Source organism: Pan paniscus, chromosome 20, assembly GCF_029289425.2.
Source record: "Pan paniscus chromosome 20, NHGRI_mPanPan1-v2.0_pri, whole genome shotgun sequence".
Taxonomy (NCBI): domain Eukaryota; kingdom Metazoa; phylum Chordata; class Mammalia; order Primates; family Hominidae; genus Pan; species Pan paniscus.
Genome location: NC_073269.2, coordinates 24,156,507 through 24,178,169, shown reverse-complemented (window position 1 = coordinate 24,178,169; position 21,663 = coordinate 24,156,507). Strand labels below are relative to the sequence as shown.

Genomic DNA, 21,663 nt, shown 5'->3' with positions numbered 1-21,663 from the left:
CACCGAAGCCTTGAGCTCTTGGGCTTTAGCAGTTCTCTTGCCTCAGCCTCCCAAGTAGCTGGGACCACAGGCACGTGCCACCATGCCTGGCTAATTTTTTTCTATTTTTGTAGAGATGAGGTCTTGTTATGTTGCCCAGGTTGGTCCCGAACTCCTAGACTCAAGTGATCCTCCCACCTTGGCCTCCCAAAGGGATTACAGGTGTGAGCCACTGCACCCAGCAGCTCTTGCCTTTTCTTTTTTCTTTTCCTTTTTTTGTTGCCTAGGCTAGAGTGCAGTGGCGCGATCTCAGCTCACCACAACCTCTACCTCCCAGTTTCAAGCGATTCTCCTGCCTCAGCCTCCCAAGTAGCTGGGATTACAGGCATGCGCTGCCACGCCCAGCCAATTTTGTATTTTTAGTAGAGACGGGGTTTCTCCTTGTTGGTCAGGCTGGTCTCAAACTCCTGACCTCAGGTGATCCGCCCCTCTCAGTCTCCCAGAGTGCTGGGATTACAGGCGTGAGCCACTGCACCCGGCCAAGAACCAGCATTTTTATCTCCCAGTATTTGTTACCAATGGTTTTCAGGTGGGAGCCGTTCGCTGTACTCTGCAGCCTGAATGTGATTTCTTGTCTTTCCTTGTCCCTACCTCTTCCTGGTCCCTCCTGAGTGAAGTGCTCAGGGTGTGAGTATGGGGGCAGGCACAGGAACTGAGGGGTGCCCAGAATGTCCTGGTTGTTTAGTGTCAACATTGAACCTTCTTTTTCATATAAAATTACTTCTACTCCTTCTTTTTTTAAACTTTAAAGGTAATTCATGTACATGGTAGGAAATCCAGGAAGTAGAAGAGGGGTAAACAAAAAACCAAAGTCACTCATAACTCTGCAGCACAGAGACAAGCACTGGTTGAGTGTTGAGGTGTTTTTCTGTTTTTTTAAATTTTATTTAATTAATTTATTTATTTATTTTTGAGACGAGTCTTGCTTTGTCACACAGGCTGGAGTGTAGTGGTGCCATCTCGGCTCACTACAACCTCCGCCTGTTGGATTCAGGAGATTCTCCTGCTCAGCCTCTCGAGTAGCTGGGATTACCAGTGTGCGCCACGATGCCCGGCTATTTATTTATTTATTTATTTATTTATTTATTTATTTATTTATTTTATTTTTTGAGACACAGTCTCACTCAGCCGCCCAGGCTGGAGTGCAGTGGTGTGATCTTGGCTCACTGCGACCTCTGCCTCTTGGGCTCAAGCGATTCTCCTGCTCAGCCTCCCGAGTAGCTGGGATTACAGGAACCCACCATCGTGCCCGGCTAATTTTTGTATTTTAGTAGAGATGGGGTTTCATCATGTTGGCCAGGCTGGTCTTGAACTCCTGGCCTCAGGTTGTTCCTCCCACCTCGGCCTCCCTAAGTGCTAGGATTACAGGCATAAGTCTCTGAGCCTGGCCATTTTTTTGTATTTTAGTAGAGACAGGGTTTCACTATGTTGACCAGGCTAGTCTTGAACTCCTGGCCACAGGTGACCTACCCGCCTCTGCCTCCCAAAGTGCTGGGATTACAGCCTTGAGCCACCGTGCCGGGCCTGTTTTATTTCAGAGGCAGGATCTCACTCTGTCACCCAGGCTGCAGTACAGTGGCACTATCATAGCTCACTGCAGTCTGGAATTCCTGGACTCAAGCTATCTTCCCACCTCAGCCTCTTGAGTAGCTGGGACTACAGATGTCCACTGCCATGCCTAGCTAATTTTTAAATTTTGTGTAGATGGGATCTCACTATGTTGCCCAGGCTGGTTTTGAACTTCTGGGTTCAAGTGATCCTCCTACCTTGGCCTCCCAAAGCATTAGCATTACAGGTGTGAGCCACTGCTCCTGGCCCGATGTGTTTGTCTAACAATTTTTTTTTATATTTGAGATGAAGTCTAACTCTGTTGTCCAGGCTGGAGTCCAATGGCGCGATCTTGGCCCACTGCAACATTCGCTTCCTGGGTTCAAGTGATTCTCCTGTCTCAGCCTCCCCAGTGACTGGGATTACAGGTGCCCGCTACCACGCCCGGCTAATTTTTTGTATTTTTAGTAGAAACGGGGTTTCATCATGTTGGCCAGGCTGGTCTTGAACTACTGACCTCAGGTGATCCGCCTGCTTTGGCCTACCGAAGTGCTGGGATTGCAGGTGTGAGGTCCCGCACCCGGCCTTTGTAACAATTTTTAATTCAAATGTATTTTGATGTAAGTAGAACCACACTGTAGATACTGTTTTATAGCCTGTCCTTTTGTTTTTCCTTTATTTATTTATTTATTTATTTATTTATTTTTTTTTTTGAGATGGAGTCTCGCGCTGTTGCCCAGGCTGGAGTGCAGTGGCACGATCTCGGCTCACTGCAGGCTCTGCCTCCTGGGTTCACGCCATTCTCCTGCCTCAGCCTCCTGAGTAGCTGGGACTACAGGTGCCCCCCACCATGCCCGGCTAATTTTTTTTTAATTTTTAGTAGAGACGGGGTTTCACTGTTTTAGCCAGGATGGTCTCGATCTCCTGACCACGTGATCCACCCGCCTTGGCCTCCCAAAGTGCTGGGATTACAGGCGTGAGCCACTGCGCCTGGCCTTGTTTTTCCTTTAACATTGTATTTGATTGCTTGTCTAAAATTTCAACTTTTCAGGGCTGCCCCATCTTCCCTGTGGATGGCCCGTAATTTATTTAACCAGTGCCCCTTGTTGATGTATTTAGGTTATTTTAGTTCTGATGAACTAAAAATTATTCCTTTCTCCTATTTAAAGGAAAAGGCTAGCCCTGTGGACTCCATGAGCTTTTTGCACCATTGGGTACATCCATATGGTGGAACGTCATGCGGGTTTAAAAAGCAGCGTATGTGAGGAATTTGAGATTGGAGCAGGATGGTGTGCTACAGTAGGAAATGGAAGAAGTAGAGTGTGTGCTGTGATCACAGCCTTATTTCCTCTGACTTCTAATTTAGAGAGCAAAATAAAGATATATACCAGTGTTAATAGTGGCTGTTGCAAAGTAGGGAGACGTTGTTGGGTTTTTCCATTCCTTTCTGTTTCAGTTTTTCTTTTCTTTTTATTTTTTTTTAAATGATCTTACTCTGTCACCCAGGCTAGAGCGCAGTGGCATGATTGCGGCCCACTTCCGCCTTGACCTCCTGGGCTCCGGTGATCCTCTGGAATGCTGGGATTATAGGCACATGCCACCACACCCAGCTAATTTTTTGTTTTGTTCGTAGAGATGGGGTTTTCTTCATATTGCCTAGGCTTATTTCAGTTTTTCTACATTTCCATTTGTTCCATAATGAGCCTCTGTTACTTTTTTTTGTTTTAAGAAACATGATCTCACTCTGTTGCCCAGGCAGACGTGCAGTGGCATGATCATATGTCACTGCAGCCTCAAACTCCTGGGCTCAAGTGATTCTCCTACCTCAGTGTCCCAAGTAGCTGGGATTACAGGGATGAGCCACCATGCTTAGCCAAAGCCTGTGTTTCTTTACCCATGTGGGCCTGCAGCTCAGAGCTGGGGTCTGCAAGCATTTCTGTGGGCATCATACATTTCTTTTTTTTTTTTTTTTTTTTTTTTGAGACAGAGTCTTGCTCTGTCGCCCAGGCTGGAGTGCAGTGGCGCAATCTCGGCTCACTGCAAGCTCTGCCTCCTTGGTTCACGCCATTCTTCTGCCTCAGCCTCCCGAGTAGCTGGGACTACAGGCGCCTGCTACCACATCTGGCTAATTTTTTGTATTTTTAGTAGAGATGGGGTTTCACTGTGTTAGCCAGGGTGGTCTCTATCTCCTGACCTCGTGATCCGCCCACCTCGGCCTCCCAAAGTGCTGGGATTACAGGCGTGAGCCACCGCGCCCAGCCTGGGCATCAAACATTTCTAAGAAAACAGCCAAAGCAATCTTGCTGGAAGAATCACAGGGCATTTTATATTTTATCTTCACTCTCTCCCTCTTTTTTTTTTTTTAGCAAAGTATTATGTTTTACTTTTTAAAAAATATGTTTTTAACAAGTTAACACAAAGGCAAACCCAGGGGCCTAAATATATTTAAATCAAAGTTGAGCACAGCTGATATACTGTTGTCAGAGCTGCCCTTCATGCCTGTCAAAAAAATGGCATTGGCCAGGAACAGTGTCACATGCCTTTAGTCCTAGTGACTTGGGAGGCTGAGGTGGGACCATTGCTTGAGGCCAGGAGTTCAAGACCAGCCTGGGCAACATAGTGAGATGTTACCTCTACCAAAAAAAAAAAAAAAAAATTAAAAAATTAGCCAGGCAGAGTGGCACATGCCTGTAGTCCCTGTTATCGCACCATTGCGCTCTGCACTTTAGCCAGGGCAGCAGAGCAAGACCCTGTCTCTTAAATAAATAGGTCAGGCGTGGTGGCTCACACCTGTAATCCCAACACCTTGGGAGGATGAGGTGGGAGGATGGCTTGAGGTTAGAAGTTCGAGAACAGCCCAGCCAACATAGCGAAACCCCATCTCTACAAAAATACAAAAATTAGCCAGGTGTGGTGGCACATGCTTGTAATCCCAGCTGCTCAGGAGGCTGAGGCATGACAATCTCTTGAGCCTGGGTGGAGGAGGTTGCAGTGAGCCAAGATTGCCCCACTGCACTCCAGCCTGGGCGACAGAGTGAAACTCCGTTTCGGATAGATAGATAGAGAGAGAGACAGAGAGAGACAGAGAGAGAGAGACATGTAGGCCCTGCCTTGGAAAACTCTAAGGTCTAGCAGGAGGACAGACATGAGTCAGTAACAACCCAGATAATCAACTAGCAAGGGAGGACAGGTGCTGTGCAGAGAGAGCAGGAGCCATCTTGTTGGAGGGCCATTTGGACCTGGAGGGTTAATATTCAGGCAGAGATAATACATGGAGTATTGCTTTTATCAGAACAAGATTGTTCCCAGCTTACCGTACTGAAGCCTGCTGTGCGCACTTCGCAGTAGTCTCTTGAAATCTCTGGGGGCCAGTTTGGGGTCCCAGTAGGTGAGAGTGCTGGGGTGAGTTAGGGGCCATGATGGACGAGGTGATGGCCTCATCCTCATCCTCGTCCTCTGGTGCCCTCACTCCATCTCTAGCCAGCTCACCCTCTCTGTCCTCTGTCTTGGTTCTAGAATCACAAATGCACACAACTCTTCCTGCATTTCCAACAAGTTTGCCAACGATGGTAGCTTCTTGCAGCAGTTTCTGAAGTTGCAGAAGGCACAGACCAGCACAGGTGAGTGTAGGCCTCCCCTTTCCTTGTGCTGTCCTTGCATCTCCCCCTGGGGTTGCTGGGCACATGGGAAGTGATGGGTCCCACCTCAGACTCCTGCTCACCGGTAATCATAGATCGCCCTCGTTCCACCCATGCGTGCACCAAAGGCATAAATAAATAAATAATACATAAAGAATTTTTTTTTTGAGACAGAGTCTCGCTCTGTGGCCCAGGCTGGAGTGCGGTGGCGCGATCTCGGCTCACTGCAAGCTCCACCTCCCGGGTTCACCCCATTCTCCTGCCTCAGCCTCCTGAGTACCTGGGACTACAGACGCCCGCCACCACACCTGCCTAATTTTTTAAATATTTTTACTAGAGATGGGGTTTCATCATGTTATCCAGGATGGTCTCGATCTCCTGACCTTGTGATCCGCCCACCTCAGCCTCCCAAAGTGCTGGGATTACAGGCGTGAGCCACTGTGCCCGGCCTTTTGTATCTTTTTAGTAGGGACTGGGTTTCATTGTGTTACCAGGATGATCTTGATCTCCTGATCTCGTGATCTGCCCGCCTTGGCCATCCAAAGTGCTGGGGTAATAGGCGTGAGCCACTCCGCCCGGCCAGTAATTTTTGTTTTTTTGAGAGGGCCTCACTCTTGCTCAGGCTAGAATGCAGTAGTGCAATCATAGCACACTGCAGCCTCAACCTCCGGGGCTCAAGCAAACCTTCCACCTCAGCCTCCCTGTAGCTGGGGCTACAGGGGCATGCCACCACACCTGGCTAATTTTTGTATTTTTTGTAGAGTTGTGATTTCGCCATGTTGGTCACGCTGGTCTTGGACTCCTAAGCTCAAGCAATCCACCTGTCTCAGCCTTCCAAAGTGTTGACATTACAGGCAGGAGCCACTGTACCCAGCCCAAGTAATAAATATGTAAATTAATACCAAGGGGGCAGGCTGGGCACAGTGGCTCACGCCTGTAATCCCAGCACTTTGGGAGGCCGAGACAGGCGGATCACCTGAGGTCAGGAGTTCGAGATCAGCCTGACCAACATGGTGAAACCCTGTCTCTACTAAAAATACAAAAATTAGCTGGGCGTGGTGGCAGGCGCCTGTAATCCCAGCTACTCAGGAGGCTGAGGCAGGAGAATCGGTTGAACCCCAGAGGTGGAGGTTGAGGTGAGCCAAGATCATGCCATTGCACTCCAGCCTGGGGGACAAGAGCGAGACTTCGTCTCAAAAAAAAAAAAAAAATTACCAAGGGGGCAAATGTAGACCCTGCACTCAATGTGCTTACCCTGTAGGAGCAGAGACAGATAAGTCAGATTTCAGTCTGGGGCAGGTGGAGCCATGATGAAGCCCTCCCCACACTTGTGAGACCACTTTGGGAGATGGGAGGCATCCCCAAGCTGGGTCAGCTTGAACCCACCAGCAGGGGTGAGCAGGTCTTCTGCATACAGGGTTTTCAGAGACACCAGGCTGGCCCGAGACACCTGAGCTGCATCAGAGAACAACAGGTTCTGGGGCCTGCTGTGGCTGAGGTGCCAGGTGGGCACGCAGCTGGGGGCACCCAACAATGACCACCAGGGCACTAGTGTTCATCGGGTACCACCCCGTGTGCCAGGGAATGTGGACTCAGTGCCTGCCATGTCCCTTGCTCCGTGCAAGCAGACCACGTCTGTGCTCTCACTGAATCCTCTGGAGGGACACCTCTCTCTACCTCTCTTTCCCTTTGGTAGACGTCTGATAACACACGTCGTATTCTCTTCACTCAGAATTCATAGATGTCGGCTGGGTGCGGTGGCTTATGCCTGTAATCCCAGCACTTTGGGAGGCCGAAGGGGACAGGATCGCTTGAGCTTGGGAATTCAAGACCAGCCTGGGCAACATGGCTAAGTCTCCTCTCTACAAAAAAAATACAAATAATTAGCCAGGCATGGTGATGCATAACTTTAACCCCAACTAATGGGGAGGCTGAGATGGGTGGATCACTTTTGGGCCTGGGAGGCGGAGGTAGCAGTGAGTGGAGATCACGTCACTGTACTCTAGCCTAGGCGACAGAGCAAGACTCCATCTCAAAAAAAGAAAACAAAAAAGAATTCATAGATGTAACATTTTGCCTTTGATACTTCTGATCTTTGTTAATTATGAAAAATACTCACTGGGCACAGTGGCTCATGCCTGTAATTCCAGCACTTTGGGAGGCCGAGGCGGGTGGACCTCCTCAAGTCAGGAGTTCGAGACCAGCCTGGCCAATGTGGTAAAACCCCGTCTCTACTAAAAATACAAGAATTAGCTGGGCATGGTGGCACACCCCTATAATCCCAGCTACTTGGGAGGCTGAGGTGGGAGGATTGCACGAACCTGGGAGGCAACCAGCTCTGCTCACGTGAGCTGAGCTCACGCCACTGCACTCCAGCCTGGGCAACAGAGCGAGACTAAGTCTCAAAAAGAAAAAAAAAAAAAGAAAAATACCAGAGGTTGAAGTCCTCCCATCCGCCTTTCTTACAGGAAGTAACTGTCGAGAAATTGTGTGTCTGACAACCCCTGTTGTCCTCTCAGTCAAGCAGTGTGTGCCGTAGTTTCAGATGTTTGACCCTTTACGCAGATGACGACATAGTGTGCGTTTTGTTCCAAGCTTTTTTCTCTTACTTGACGTTATTTTTTTTAGGTCTAGGTGGTCCAACTAAATCTCATTGAGTTCTGTAAGCAGCTGGTTACCTCCATTTCCACACTTTCCATTTAGGAAGCTAAGGCTTAAAAAGATGAAGCCCCTGCCAGGCATGGTGGCTCATGTCTGTAATCCCTTTGAGAGGCTGAGCTGGGAGGATCGCTTGAATCTAAGAGTGTGAGACCAGCCTGGACAGCCTAGCAAGAACCCATCTCTGCAAAAAATAAAAATAAAATTAGCCAGACATGGTGGCGTGCACCTGTAGTCCCAGCTACGCTGGAGGCTGAGCTGGGAGGATTGCTTGAGCCCAGGAGTTTAGGAGGTAGAGGCTGCAGTGAACCATGATTGCACCACTGCACTTCAGCCTGGGTGATAGAGCAAGACCCTGTCACTAAAAAAAAAAAAGATGAGGTCCCCAAGTGCAGAGCCAGCCTCTTTCATGATCCGGGGGCCCTAGTCCTGCTCTCAGGGTGGTGAGCTGGCCAATTTCATGATGCTGCTCCCCACCAGACTCAGGGCTCTTCCTGAAGCTGTCACACACCAGCCTTGCCCCATCCCCTGCCTTGCTGTGGGTGCTTCTGCACTGTAGGTCCTCTGGACACCAAAGTGTGGGCTAGAATGGCTGGTCTCCAGGTCCTCACCTGGCCCCCTTGTCAGTGCCCCAGGGGATTCCCAGCCTTCTCCAGTGGGCAGCAATGCCTGTGCAAGGAATGGGACCCCTGTCTGTAGGTTGGTCGCCTACAGGTGTGCAGTGTGATATGCCAGGTGGGTAAATCGTCACCCGTGGAGCTTCTGCCCATGTCTCTGATTTTGGGGTTTACCGACCAGAGCCCATTGTTGCTGGTGAGACAGCTGGTCTTCGACCTCTGTCAGGTTTGCCAGGGAACAGCTAAGAAAAGTTAACCCAAGGCCAAATTCATCCTAGAATGAGGAAGGCTGGTTTGAGTCCCTTCCCCATCAGGTCTCAGGCTGAGAACACCCAGTAGGCTGGCCCCCGGCCAGTCAGCCTGGCCACAGACCTCCAAGGGAATGGTTGTAAACTGGGATTCGGGGACTCGGGTCTTACCCGGCAGAACTGACGTTCTGTCCCCAGAACTGTCCCCAGTCTGTGGGTGCAGCGCGACCGAGATGCCTCCAGCCACAGCAGCCCACTTCAGAGCCCCAGGCTGCTGCTTTTCTGGCTGGGGGACCACAACGAGTCCTTTTGCTCTTTGCCTCACTGTCCCCATCTGTAAAATCAGGGTGGCCTCCTCTGAGCCCCTGAGTTCTGGAAGTCAAGGACTCAGCTCCCCCGGGGCCCACAGCACCTAGGTTAGGTTGGAAGCCGGGAGAGGTGCCCTGCAGATCCCGAGTGCGCATATCCTTCCTTCTATACCAGATGCCCCAACCAGTGCGCCCAGCGCCCCTCCCAGCACACCCACCCCCAGCGCTGGGAAGAGGTCCCTGCTCATCAGCAGGCGGACAGGCCTGGGGCTGGCCAGCCTGCCGGGCCCTGTGAAGAGCTACTCCCACGCCAAGCAGCTGCCCGTGGCGCACCGCCCGAGTGTCTTCCAGTCCCCTGACGAGGACGAGGAGGAGGACTATGAGCAGTGGCTGGAGATCAAAGGTAAGTTGTGGGAGCTGCTGCTCCCCCACCACCAGTGCCCGTGCTCTAGCAGGTGGGATCTGTGGTGGGCAGGGCAAGTGCTACCAGGGGCGTGGGTGCTTTGGGCTGAGTTGCAGCCACCAGACCTCCGAGCTGAGCCTCAGGCCCTCTGAGGTGAGGAGAGCAAAGGAGGGTGAGGGGCGGGGCTGGGGTGTTGCTGGGCATCAGCGCGTGGGCTTCATCTTGGGAGCAGCGGGATCCACCTTCCACTCACACAGCGGCTCATCCCAGCCAAGGCAGGGGCGCACGCCCTTCTCGCATTTGCTCCAAAAGGGCATCCTCACATCCCTTCTAGGAGGAGCTTCTAAGGCTCTTCCGCTGAGCCCTTGAGGCCCCAAAGCACTGCCCCTCACCATGGGTTACCTGTCCCCTGAGTTTAGGCCAGAGGTATGAGCTGCAGGTTGGAGGGTGCTCTCTTTTATCCCTGGGAAAGGACGGTCACTGGTCACGGGTGAGCTTGTCCAGACCACCCAGTGTAGGAGGGCAAAGGGGGGTGGCTGTGGTGACAGCATTGCCAGCAAGTCCAGCCCTGTCCACATTCAGGATGAGTCCCTGTGACACCTGAACTGTGTGGAGGGCTGGCCGGTGAGGTCACATCACCCTGACAGCACAGACTGAAGCGACTGTGGAGTTGTGCCATGACAGCCTTGAGATCCCTTGCTTCTGGCTGTGTGTCTGAGCGGATCAGAGGCCAGCTTGGCCCCCGGGCCATTAGAATGGAGCTGGCGTGTGTCCTTTCCTTAGAGGGGTGCCCCAGCAGCTCCAAGGGTACCCTGTTGGGAACTGCTGCATTACAAGGGGTATTGGCCATCTCGGGGCCCTTGAAGCCCATTATGACCCACTGTCTGCATGGCCTCAGAAACGCACCTGTTCCTGTAAACAGCAACCAGGTCAGGATTGTTGCTGGGCCCATGGCAGGAGGGCGACCTAGGGTGAAAGACAGTCACGGAATGCTCTCGGGACCTCACAGGGGCCCTCGTTGGGCCACACACTCCCCACCTCTCCCCCATTCCCAGCAGCCCAAGCAACAAGGGGAATAAGATTAGCCATAGGTCTGGCATGTTGCCCAGTTGCCAGGCACTTGCTGGCAGCGAGAAATTTCTCTTGTGCATCTCCTACAAGGACTGCAGTCTGTGTAGTAGCTGACAAACTCACAGCCTCAGAAACAGGCCAAGGGAAAAATGCAAAAGCAAGTTCCACATGGCTCAGTGGGGAGGCTAATCCGTATATAAAAATATATCTTTATAGCTCTGTTCACTGAAAAGGCCCCGAAATAATGATTAAGCCCGTGGCATTGAGCATCCCTAGCTCCCAGATGCTGGTCTGGAGATGCAGTTTCTCATGGAAACCGACTTCTTGGAGAAGTGGCTGGCTCTGGGTCTGGGCAGGAAGTGTATGAGATGATCTTGGAGCGCCTGTCCTGGCAGATGGCAAGGAGGCCATCAGAGACTCCTGGGGCCATGTCCAGAGCCCTCAGGAGCCAGCTTGAAGAGGTTCCACCCGCCGCAGAGCTTCTATGATGACACTAGTTGCCATGGATCGAAACCCACCCAGTGTGTTTAAATCAGAGCTCATAATGGTATTTTTTAAAAAAGAATGTGTCATCTTTGAAGGATGAAAGGGAACCGATGTATTATGCTGAAAACTGGTAAAGAAAGAAAAGAATTAAGCATTTCCCCCACCAAAACCAGGGGAAGCTGGATATATTTTCTGCTAGCTTCCAGCCTGGAGCTCACCACAGCCTCACACACTTCTCTCCCACCTAGTGTGTCTCACCAAGACAGTGAGACCGACTCCCCCCTCGTCATGGTGTTTTGTGCCTGGACTCGGGACGCCCGACAGCCTCCTGCATCTCACACTCTTCTCCCCCCACCCCCTCTGTCGTTGTGGTCCATAGAGAGAGTGTGCCTATTGACTGTGGGGTGTGTGAGTTGAACCCCAGTACTGACAGCCTCCTTAAAGTTTCACCCCCAGAGGGAGCCGAGACTCGGAAAGTGATAGAGAAATTGGCCCGCTTTGTGGCAGAAGGAGGCCCCGAGTTAGAAAAAGTAGCTATGGAGGACTACAAGGATAACCCAGCATTTGCGTGAGTATCTCCGGGGAAGGGAAGGCTGTGCTGTTGAATGCGTTTGCTGCACAGTCGCACGTGTGGGGCTGGGTGCTTGCTAGTGTGGGCCGGATGCTGTTCCAAGCGTTTTCTGATTCTCACCAGAAGTGACAAGTGGCTCCCATGTGGCACGGAGACTTGCTTTCGGGTCCCTGCTCGCCAGCCTGCCTTTTTTTGCACGATAGAAGCTGCAGGGATATGCCTGTCACAGATACTCATTTTCCCCTCTCTTCTGCAAACTTCCTCCTCTCCAGATTTTTGCACGATAAGAATAGCAGGGAATTCCTCTACTACAGGAAGAAGGTGGCTGAGATAAGAAAGGAAGCACAGAAGTCGCAGGCAGCCTCTCAGAAAGGTAGGTGGACGGAGCGGGTGGGAGATTCTGGGGAGGCCTGTGGACATACCGTGCCCCAATGCGGAATCGGGGTTCCTGGAGGTGCTGGAGTGGCACTGTGTGGCACCGGTGGTTGAGGCCTGTATTCTCCCAGGCATCTGGGGTCACTCTGGGAATGGGTCTGACACCACCTTCCCCCTCAGTGCTCCAAGGACCTGGTGAAGCCTGAGCGTCAAGCCACATTGTGGGGTAGACGGGAGCTCATGGAGGTCGAGGTCGCTTCTGGGAGAGCGGTTCAGGGCAGTACCCTAGGTAGAGGGGGCTTTTGCTTGTTGGTTCTTTGTTACATTAACAAGTGTTGATGAGCCCCAGCTTCCTCCTGGGCACTGAGGACAGGGCAAGGCAAGTGTAGTGTAGGGCCGAGGGCCTGGGGGACAGACACTGTCAGCTGGTGCAATTCTGATGGGATGAATTTCAGGGGAAGGGGAAATACTGGCTGGTCTCTGACTGCAATGACATAAAATCCCAGCCAAGTGCTGGTGGGTTGGGGGGGTGGAATTGATGTTCAGGCCAAGCGCAGGCTGCAGAGGTTTGTTCCTTGTGTTCCCTGTGGCCCTGTGCCCTGAGCCTCTCCCCAGGAGAGGAGGCCCAACAGCACCCCCTAACCATGTAACCTGGGGTGCTCCCATCTCCCTTCCTGCCCTAGCCAGACCCGCAGTCACATTTGGATCCTTTGTCCTGGCTCGTGTCCCAGGCCTTCTTGACCTCCCTTGTGGGACGGGGCGGGGGTCGGGGGCGGGGGCTTGAGGTGTGTTATGAATTCTGGCATCTGGTCCCAGTGTAGTAATCTGATTCCCATTTGCCTGTTTCTCTTTGCATCATTCCTAAAACAAACCCCACTTGTTGCCCTTGGGGTTCTTAGCAGAAATTAGGCTGTTGGGTGTGGTGAGTTGAGCCCAGTACTGACAGCCTGCTTAAAGTTTCACCCCCAGAGGACGAAGAGGTCAAGAACCTTGCAGAAAAGTTGGCCAGGTTCATAGCGGACGGGGGTCCCGAGGTGGAAACCATTGCCCTCCAGAACAACCGTGAGAACCAGGCATTCAGGTAAGGGGGGCCCTGCCAGGGAGGTGACCGTCACCCTGGCCACAGCCCCCCTGCAGGGGAGAACACTGGATCAGCATAGTCCAGCCACCTGCTGGTGTCCCACTGTGAGAAGCTGGCAGGTCCAAGAGTCTCTGACCCCAGAGCCCAGCTCTGCCTCCCCACAGGCATGTCCCACGCACACACCAGCACCCCTGGGTAGTCTCTGAGGCAGGTGCACGGGGCCTTTGGGGCCTTTGTGTCTTTCAGGTGCCTCATGGAGAAAGTCTCTAGCACTTGCCCAGTTGCCTTTGGGACACACAGCAGCCCTTGGCCGGGGGCAAGTCAGGCTCTCAAGTGGAAATTCACAGTACTATTCAGTTTATGTTGTGTATGTTCTTAGGGTCTCCCCTTTATGATGAGGGAAATGGCAGGGAATGGGGAACTTTAGGATCTGTGGAGGGGGAACACCCAGCCTGTGTGCGAGTTCCACAGAAGGGTGGGTGTGTGACAAGCAGCCTAGCCTCCCTGCCATCCCCGGCCATGTGGTCGTACCCTAGCCCCAGTGGCTGGGTCTGTGTTCACTGGCTCATCCATTCATTGGGTGGGTTTGGCACTTGTTCTGTGCCCGGGGAGGCGGGTGGGTGCCTGGGGGATGTGAGGGTGACATGCCCGTGAGCACACGCCTGGCCTCAGGTTACACAAGCCCCGACTCAGTCAGTGAGGAGGTGTGACAGCGCATGACAGTCCTGGGGCAGCAGCTGTCTGGGCTGGTTGATTCAGCAGCCCTAGACTTCATCACAGATGGGGCAACTGTGCTTCTGTGGTCACTGGCCAAGGTCGTGGAGGGTGGGCAGACATGGCCAGGCCAGGTCCAGGCAGACGAGGGCAGTGGGCCACCATTGGGAGGTGGGACTGAGGGAACATGGGGGCTGGGAACAGGGAGGGTCAAGGCTCAGCTGACCCAGTGAATGGGGACGGGGAGAGGGGCTGCTTGGGATTCAGGTGTGCCCCAGTCTGGTACCTGTGTGTCCAGGAGCCTGTGTTGGGGCCGTGGATTGTTTAGGCCTGGAGTTCAGGAGATGGATCTGCCTGGGACTGGAGGCCCCCCCGACAGGTGTCCTGAATGTCAGACTTGCCCTGGGGATCATTGAGTTGTTGACCACACCTCAGGGTTGGATCACTAGTCCACTCCAAGTCATCATGTCTTTCCTTCATTTGCCTGATTAAGGCTATATAAATAAGAAACCTAGTTTGCTGTCATTGTAGGTAGACACTGACTGTGGAACCCTTTCAAAGGAGAAGCAGGCAAGGATATGGAATTCTGTCCAAGGCCCAGAGCCCAGTGGCTCTGCTAGGTCAGAGGGGTCCAGGGCCCAGCCGCTGCAGCCCAGCCTCACCCCTGATGTCAGAACTGAGAGATGCTACTGGTGCAGGTGGCCCCGGCCCTCCTGTGTGTCCTTTCTGTTCTGGGGTGTTGCTGACAGGCGCCCAGCTTGTCAGGTGTGGCTGTCGGGGAGGCCAGGCTGGTTGAGGTCGCCTGGGGTGGGTACCCTGGGCAGCCAGAGGAGACGAGGCTGAAGGGAGCTCATTTCCGCACTCACTGCAGAGCCAGAGCCAGACCAGGAAAGAACTGGGTGGGTCGGGGGGACGACCAGGTATTCAAGCCCCTGCAGGGTGTGCAGGTTTGCTCCTGCGTTTAATCTCCATGCAGGGTCAGCTGTGAGGCAGCCCCAAAGCACAGAAATGCTGGTTAGACCCACATGGTTGGCAGACCTCCCCTCACCCCCAAATCTAACAGCCGCCTCATGTGGCCACTCCTGGCCCTTCCCTGTCACGCCTGTGGGCCAGGCATACCCCAGCCACTTTGGGAAACAATTTGTAACCAATTGCATGGCTATAAAGAAGCTGGAGGCCTGGTGCGGTGGCTCACGCCTGTAATCCCAGCACTTTGGGAGGCCGAGGCAGGTGGATCACCTGAGGTCAGGAGTTCGAGAACAGCCTGGCCAACATGGCGAAACCCCATCTCTACTAAAAATATAGAAATTAACTGGGCATGGTGGCATGTGCCTATAATCCCAGCTACTTGGGAGGCTAAGGCAGGAAAATCACTTGAACCCAGGAGGCAAAGGTTGCAGTGAGCCGAGATCATGCCATTGCACTTCAGCCTGGGTGACAGAGCAAGACTCCATCTCAAAAAATAAAAAATGAGGCTGGGCTTGGTGGCTCACACCTGTAATCCCAGCACTTTGGGAGGCCGAGGCAGGTGGATCACCTGAGGTCGAGAGTTCAAGACCAGCCTGACCAACGTGGAGAAACCCCATCTCTACTAAAAATACAAAATTAGTGCATGCCTGCAATCTCAGCTACTTGGGAGGCTGAGGCAGGAGAATGGCTTGAACCTGGCAGGCGGAGGTTGCGGTAAGCCAAGATTGCGCCACTGCACTCCAGCCTGGGCAACAAGAGTGAAACTCCGTCTTGAAAAACAAAACAAAAAAAAAAATGAAAAGCTGGAAACGCCCATCCCTTGGACTAGTCGTTCTCCCATTTCTGAGATACATCCTGGAAATCATGTCAATAGAGCATCAGCTGTAATGAAAAGTCAGTAGGCCGGGTGCGGTGGCTCATGCCTATAATCCCAGCACTTTGGGAGGCTGAGCGGGGTGGATCACGAGGTCAGGAGATCGAGACCATCCTGGCTAACACAGTGAAACCCCGTCTCTACTAAAAAATACAAAAAAAAAAAAAAAAAAAATTAGCCTGGTGTGGTGGTGGGCGTCTGTAGTCCCAGCTAGTCAGGAGGCTGAAGCAGGAGAATTGCCTGAACCCAGGAGGCGGAGCTTGCAGTGAGCTGAGATTGTGCCACTGCACTCCAGCCTGGGTGACAGAGCAAGACTCCGTCTCAGAAAAAAAAAGGAAGAAAAAAAAGAAAAGTCAGTGACACAGTCAGCGTCCAACCTCTGTGGGTTAAATCATCAGCACATCTCCCCAGTGGAGTATGCCGCCTTCAGAAGGCACCCATGTGAGCTGGCAGCCCAGTGTGAGGGAACTGAAGCAAGGCCAGTCAGTGAACATGCTTCCACTGTTCTAATAGGAAAGGCTTATGTCATCAGCTTGAGGCAGAAATTGTTTTTAAAACTGGGATATGTATAGGATCACAGCTCTATTAAGATAAATCTTTGCTGAAACTGGCAGGAAACACCTTAACAGTGGTTATCCCTGGGTTCAGGGTGGGATTAGTTCCACCAGAGGGGAGCCTTGGTGGTGCACCCAGCCGTGTTCTAGATGGGGTGTTGGGGGGGCTCCACTTTCTCCCCCTCATGGGGGTCTACCATTGGGTGCCATTGTAACCCCCTCCCTGAGATGGGCAGACCCTCCAGGGGACTGTGATGCATCCTTGGACCATCCTGGAGGACACTCAGGGTGAAGCACCAGCTGAGACCAGGAAGGGGCCCCCACACCCCGATGCCTGCTTGCCCTAGCAAGTGAGCCTCCCCAGCTTGGCCTCAAATCCATGTCTGAACTCACCCGGCTGTCAAGTGTCTTTTCCAAATCTGACCAACTGTTCCCTTCTCTCCTGAACAGTTGTTGCTTTTACCTCTTAATCTTTGCAAATGTTCCTCACTGGGTCACACGTGTACCATGACCCAGGATTACAGAGAAGATGCTGTCATCTCCTGTCCTTCCGTCCCACCCTCTTGAGGTACCGGATGTTAGCAGGGCCGTAGACACACAGGCTCACCTAGAAACTGTCTAAGGGGTCTCTTGTTGCTCGCTCACTATTTATCTTATTTTTTTGAGATGGAGTCTCACTCTGTGGTCCAGGCTGGAGTGCAGTGGCCCAGTCTTGGCTCACTGCAACCTCCGCCTCCCAGGTTCGCGTGATTGTCCTGCCTCAGCCTCCCGAGCAGTTGGGACTACAGGCGTGTACCACCACGCCCAGCTAATTTTTTTATTTTTAGTACAGACGGGATTTCACCATGTCGGCCAGGCTGGTCTCGAACTCCTGACCTCAGGTGATCTGCCTGCCTCGGCCTCCCAAAGAGCTGGGATTACAGGCGTGAGCCACCGCGCCCGGCCTCTCTCTAACACAAAGGGACTTCACAGCATCCTTGACCCTTTAATTCACATTAGTTGCACGCCTTGGTGCTATGACCATCCCTCCAGATTCACAAGTGCAGGTCCAGCCCCATCTTGTTCAGCACTGTAACATGCTTTCAGGGCTGTACATGCATTCAGTTCTCTCCCAGTGTTCTGCCATGTGGAGCTGGGCCAAGACTCTCCCTTTTGGCATAGACCCCAAAGACAGTCCTGTGGACTGGGGATGTGTACGGTCCGAGAGGCGCCAGTAGGTGCGGAACATGGCTTTGAACCCAGCGCCACCTGCTGTGCTCCTCAGGCTGGGTAGGGACAGAGAAGACCTGTGCTCCCAGCCTCACTGGAAGCCACACTTCCCTGAGGCTGCCTGCCCCCACGTGGGGTAGAAATCAGCTCCTTGATCCATTCTGATGTTCAGTGTCTCAAAGATGCATTTGAGAAGCCCTTGGGATCAAGACAAGTCCCTCTGCCCTGTCTCGTGTCTGGTGTCTCCCCACAATCTGAGATTTTTTGGTGTGAATGTCTCACTTTTCCCAGGCCCTGGGGAAGGGTCTGAGGGTCCCTGCCCTTTCCCTTTGTAGCAGGGTGAACAATGACAGTGTGATGGGTGCCTGATAAAGACAGGGTGAGGATTGGAGTGACTCAGTTCAAAGGAAGGGCATTGGGCCACCAGAACCAGCAGTCACTGCCAGGAGGCCTGGCAGGGCAGGAGGTCGTGGTGGAGACCGTGACTATGACATGACCATGAAGTGACCCTGGCCAACGTGGGCACACAAGGCCAGAACTGCTCCTGCCCAGAATCAGGGACAGGGCCTCGGGCCCAGCTGACACTGCACCCCCCAACTCTCCTTTGCAGCTTTCTGTATGAGCCCAATAGCCAAGGGTACAAGTACTACCGACAGAAGCTGGAGGAGTTCCGGAAAGCCAAGGCCAGCTCCACAGGCAGCCTCACAGCACCTGATCCCGGCCTGAAGCGCAAGTCCCCTCCTGAGGCCCTGTCAGGGTCCTTACCCCCAGCCACCACCTGCCCCGCCTCGTCCACACCTGCGCCCACTATCATCCCTGCTCCAGCTGCCCCCGGGAAGCCAGCCTCCGCAGCCACCGTGAAGAGGAAGCGGAAGAGCCGGTGGGGGCCTGAAGAGGATAAGGTAGAGCTCCCACCTGCTGAACTGGTGCAGAGGGATGTGGATGCCTCTCCCTCGCCTCTGTCAGGTGGGCAGACCCTCTCCCCCTCCCTGTGTTGGAAGGGTCTGGCTTCTTTCACTGAGCATAATGTCTTCAAGGTTCATCCACAGTGTAGCTTGTATCAGAATTTCATTCCTTCTGTGGCCATATCTTCCACTGTGCGTACATACCACATTTGGCTTACCCACTCATCTGTGAATGAACTCTTACATTCACAGAGGTTGTTTACACTGCTTGGCTGTTGTGAATAATACTGCTGTGACTATCTGAATTGTTTTCAGTTCTCTTGTCAGTATACCTAGGTGTGGAATTGCTGGGACTATTGCAATTCTGCCTTTTTTTTCTTTTTTTTTTCTTTCTTTTTTTTTTTTTTTTGAGACAGAGTCTCGCTCTGTTACCCAGGCTGGAGTGCAGTGGTGCGATTTCAGCTCACCATAAGCTCTGCCTCCTGGGTTCACACCATTCTCCTGCCTCAGCCTCCCAAGTAGCTGGGACTACAGGTGCCCGCCACCATGCCCGCCTAATTTTTTGTATTTTTTAATAGAGATGGGGTTTTACTGTGTTAGCCAGGATGGTCTCTATCTCCTGACCTCGTGATCTCCCGCTTCGGCCTCCCAAAGTGCTGGGACGTAGAGATGGGGTTTCACCATGTTGGCCAGGCTGGTTTCGAACTCCTGACCTCAGATGATCCACCCGCCTCAGCCTCCCAAAGTGCTGTGATTACAGGTATGAGCCACCACGCCTGGCCTGTAATTCTGCTTTTAACTTTGAGGAACCTGCAGCTGCACCATTTTACATTCCCACCAGCAGTGCACAAGGGTTCCACTTTTTCTGTATCCTCACCTTTTTTTAAAATAAAAAAAGTTTTATGGAGACGGGGTCTCACTATGTTGCTGAGGCTGGTCTTGAACTTCTGTCCTCAAGTGATCCTCCTGCCTCGGCCTCCCAAAGTGCCGGGATTATAGGCAAGAGTCATACTCTCATCTTTTTATTATAACCATCCTAAGAGGTATGAAGTGATATCTCGTCGTCTGGGTTGGCATTTCCCTAATGACCAGTGCTGTTGAGCTTATTTTCATATGCTTATTGACCATGTGTATAGCTTCTTTGGAGAAATGTCTATTTTAGTCCTTTTTTCCCCACGTTTTATGTTTTTGACATGAGGTCTCTGTCGCCCATGTTCGAGTACACTGGCACAATCATAGCTCACTGAAACCTCTACCACCCTGGCTTAAGGAATCCTCCTACCTCAGCCTCCTGAGTAGCTGAGACCACAGACTTGCCCCACCATGCCCAGTTTTTATTTGTTTTGAGACAGAGTTTCGCTCTGTTGCCCAGGCTGCAGTGCAAGTGGCACGATCTCAGCTCACTGCAACCTCTGCCGTCGGGTTCTTTTTTTTTTTTTTTTTTTTTTGAGGAGTCTCACTGTGTTGCCCAGGCTGGAGTACAGTGTGGCACAGTCTCAGCTCACTGCAACCTCTGCCTCCGAGGTTCAAGTGATTCTCCTGCCTCAGCCTCCCAAGTAGGTGGGACTACAGGCGTGTGCCACCACGCCTGGCAAATTTTTTGTATTTTTAGTAGAGAGGGGGTTTCACCATGTTAGCCAGGATGATCTCGATCTCCTGACCTCATGATCCGCCTGCCTTAGCCTCCCAAAGTGCTGGGATTATAGGCGTGAACCACCGCTCCCGGCCCACCTCCCAGGTTCAAGCGAATTCTCCTGCCTTAGCCTCCTGAGTATCTGGGACTACAGGCACACACCACCATGCTCAGCTAATTTTTTTTTTTTTTTTTGTAGTAGAGACAGGATTTCACCATGTTGACCAGGCTGGTGTTGAACTCCTGACCTCAAGTGAGCCACCAGGCCCAGCCTTGCCCAGTTATTATATAAACAAGGTCTCAGTATGTTACCCAGGCTGATCTCGAACTCCTGGGCTCAAGCCATCTTCTTGTCTCAGCCTCTCAGAGTCCTGGGTTTACAGGCCACTGCACCCAGCCACCTTTTCCCATTTTAAAGTTGGTTTGTTTGTGTTGTTGAGTTGTACGAGTTCTCTTTTATAGATTCTGGATATTAACCCCCTCGTCAGCTATGTGATTTGCAAATACTTTTCTCATTCTATGGGTTGTCTTTTCACTTTAGTAATAGCGTCTTTTGATGCATACAACTTTTAAATTTTCTTTCTTTTTTTAATGTGGCCAGAAAGTATCATTGTTTTTTTTTTTTTTTTTTTTTTGAACTGAAGGCAGACCCTCCAGGGGGTGGTAGTGCCAGGGAGGGGGCAGGTAGTTGTGCGGTCTCCCAGTGCCTGCTGTAATCCAGCCCTCCCTAGAAATGGAATTTTAATGAAGTCAAATGTATCTATTTTTTCTTCTGTGGTTTATGCTTTTGGTGTCATTTTTAAGGAACCATTGCCAAATCCGGGCATGAAAATTTGCCCCTGTGTTTCCTACCGAGAGTTTTGTACCGTTAGTTCTTAAATTTAGGTCTTTAGCCTATTTTGGGTTTTTTTTTTTTTTTTGAGTCTCACTCTGTCACCCAGGCTGGAGTGCAGTGGCTACTCACTGCAGCCTCGACCTCCCCAAGCTCAAGTGGTCTTCCCACCTCAGCCTCCCAAGTAGGTGGGACTACAAGTGCATGCCAGCACACCTGGCTAACTTTTGTACTTTTTGTAGAGATGGAGTTTCACCATGTTGCCCAGGCTGGTCTTGAATTCGTGAGTTCAAGCAATCCTCCTGCCTTGGCCTCCCAAAGTGTTGGAATTATAGGCATGAGCCATTGCACCCAGGGTTTTTGGTCCATTTTGAGTTAATTTTTCCAACTTTATTCTTTTTTTTTTTCTTTTGAGACAGGGTCTCACTCTGTCACGCAGGCTGGAGTGCCGTGGCATGATGACAGCTTACTGCAGCCTTGACCTCCCGGGCTCAATTGATTCTCCTGCCCCAGTCTCCCAAGTAGCTGGGACTACAGACATGCTCTTCCATGCCTGGCTAATCTTTGCATTTTTTGTGTCGATACGAGGTCCCACTATGTTGCCCAGGCTGGTCTCAAACTCCTGGCCTCAAACAATCTTGCCACCTTGGCCTCCCAAAGTGCTGGGATTACAGGCATGAGCTACTGCACCCGGTCTGTTTGGATTCTTCAGGGTTTTCCACATTAAAGTTTGTGTTATCTGCAAACAGAAATAGTTTTACAGGTTCTTTTCCAACTTGGATACTTCTTATTTCTTTTTCTGCCTAATTCCTCTGGCTAGGACTTCTAGTACCGTATTGAATGGAAATGGTGGAAGTGTGCATCCTTGTCTTGTTGCTGATCTTAGGGGGAAAGCTTTCAGCCTTTTACCAGTCTGTGAAATGTATGATG

The 21,663-nt window shown here is 51.9% G+C and overlaps 1 protein-coding gene across 1 annotated transcript in view; it reads left to right on the top strand.

Moving 5' to 3' along the window:
* Positions 1–21,663, top strand: part of SUGP1 (SURP and G-patch domain containing 1) — a 43,920-nt gene that overhangs the window by 5,055 nt on the left and 17,202 nt on the right. The window contains exons 3-8 of the mRNA XM_003817728.6: positions 5,104–5,207; positions 9,232–9,459; positions 11,461–11,584; positions 11,860–11,960; positions 12,920–13,043; positions 17,974–18,329. Coding sequence (XP_003817776.1) covers positions 5,104–5,207; positions 9,232–9,459; positions 11,461–11,584; positions 11,860–11,960; positions 12,920–13,043; positions 17,974–18,329 — 1,037 coding nt within the window. The remainder of the gene's footprint in view (positions 1–5,103; positions 5,208–9,231; positions 9,460–11,460; positions 11,585–11,859; positions 11,961–12,919; positions 13,044–17,973; positions 18,330–21,663) is intronic.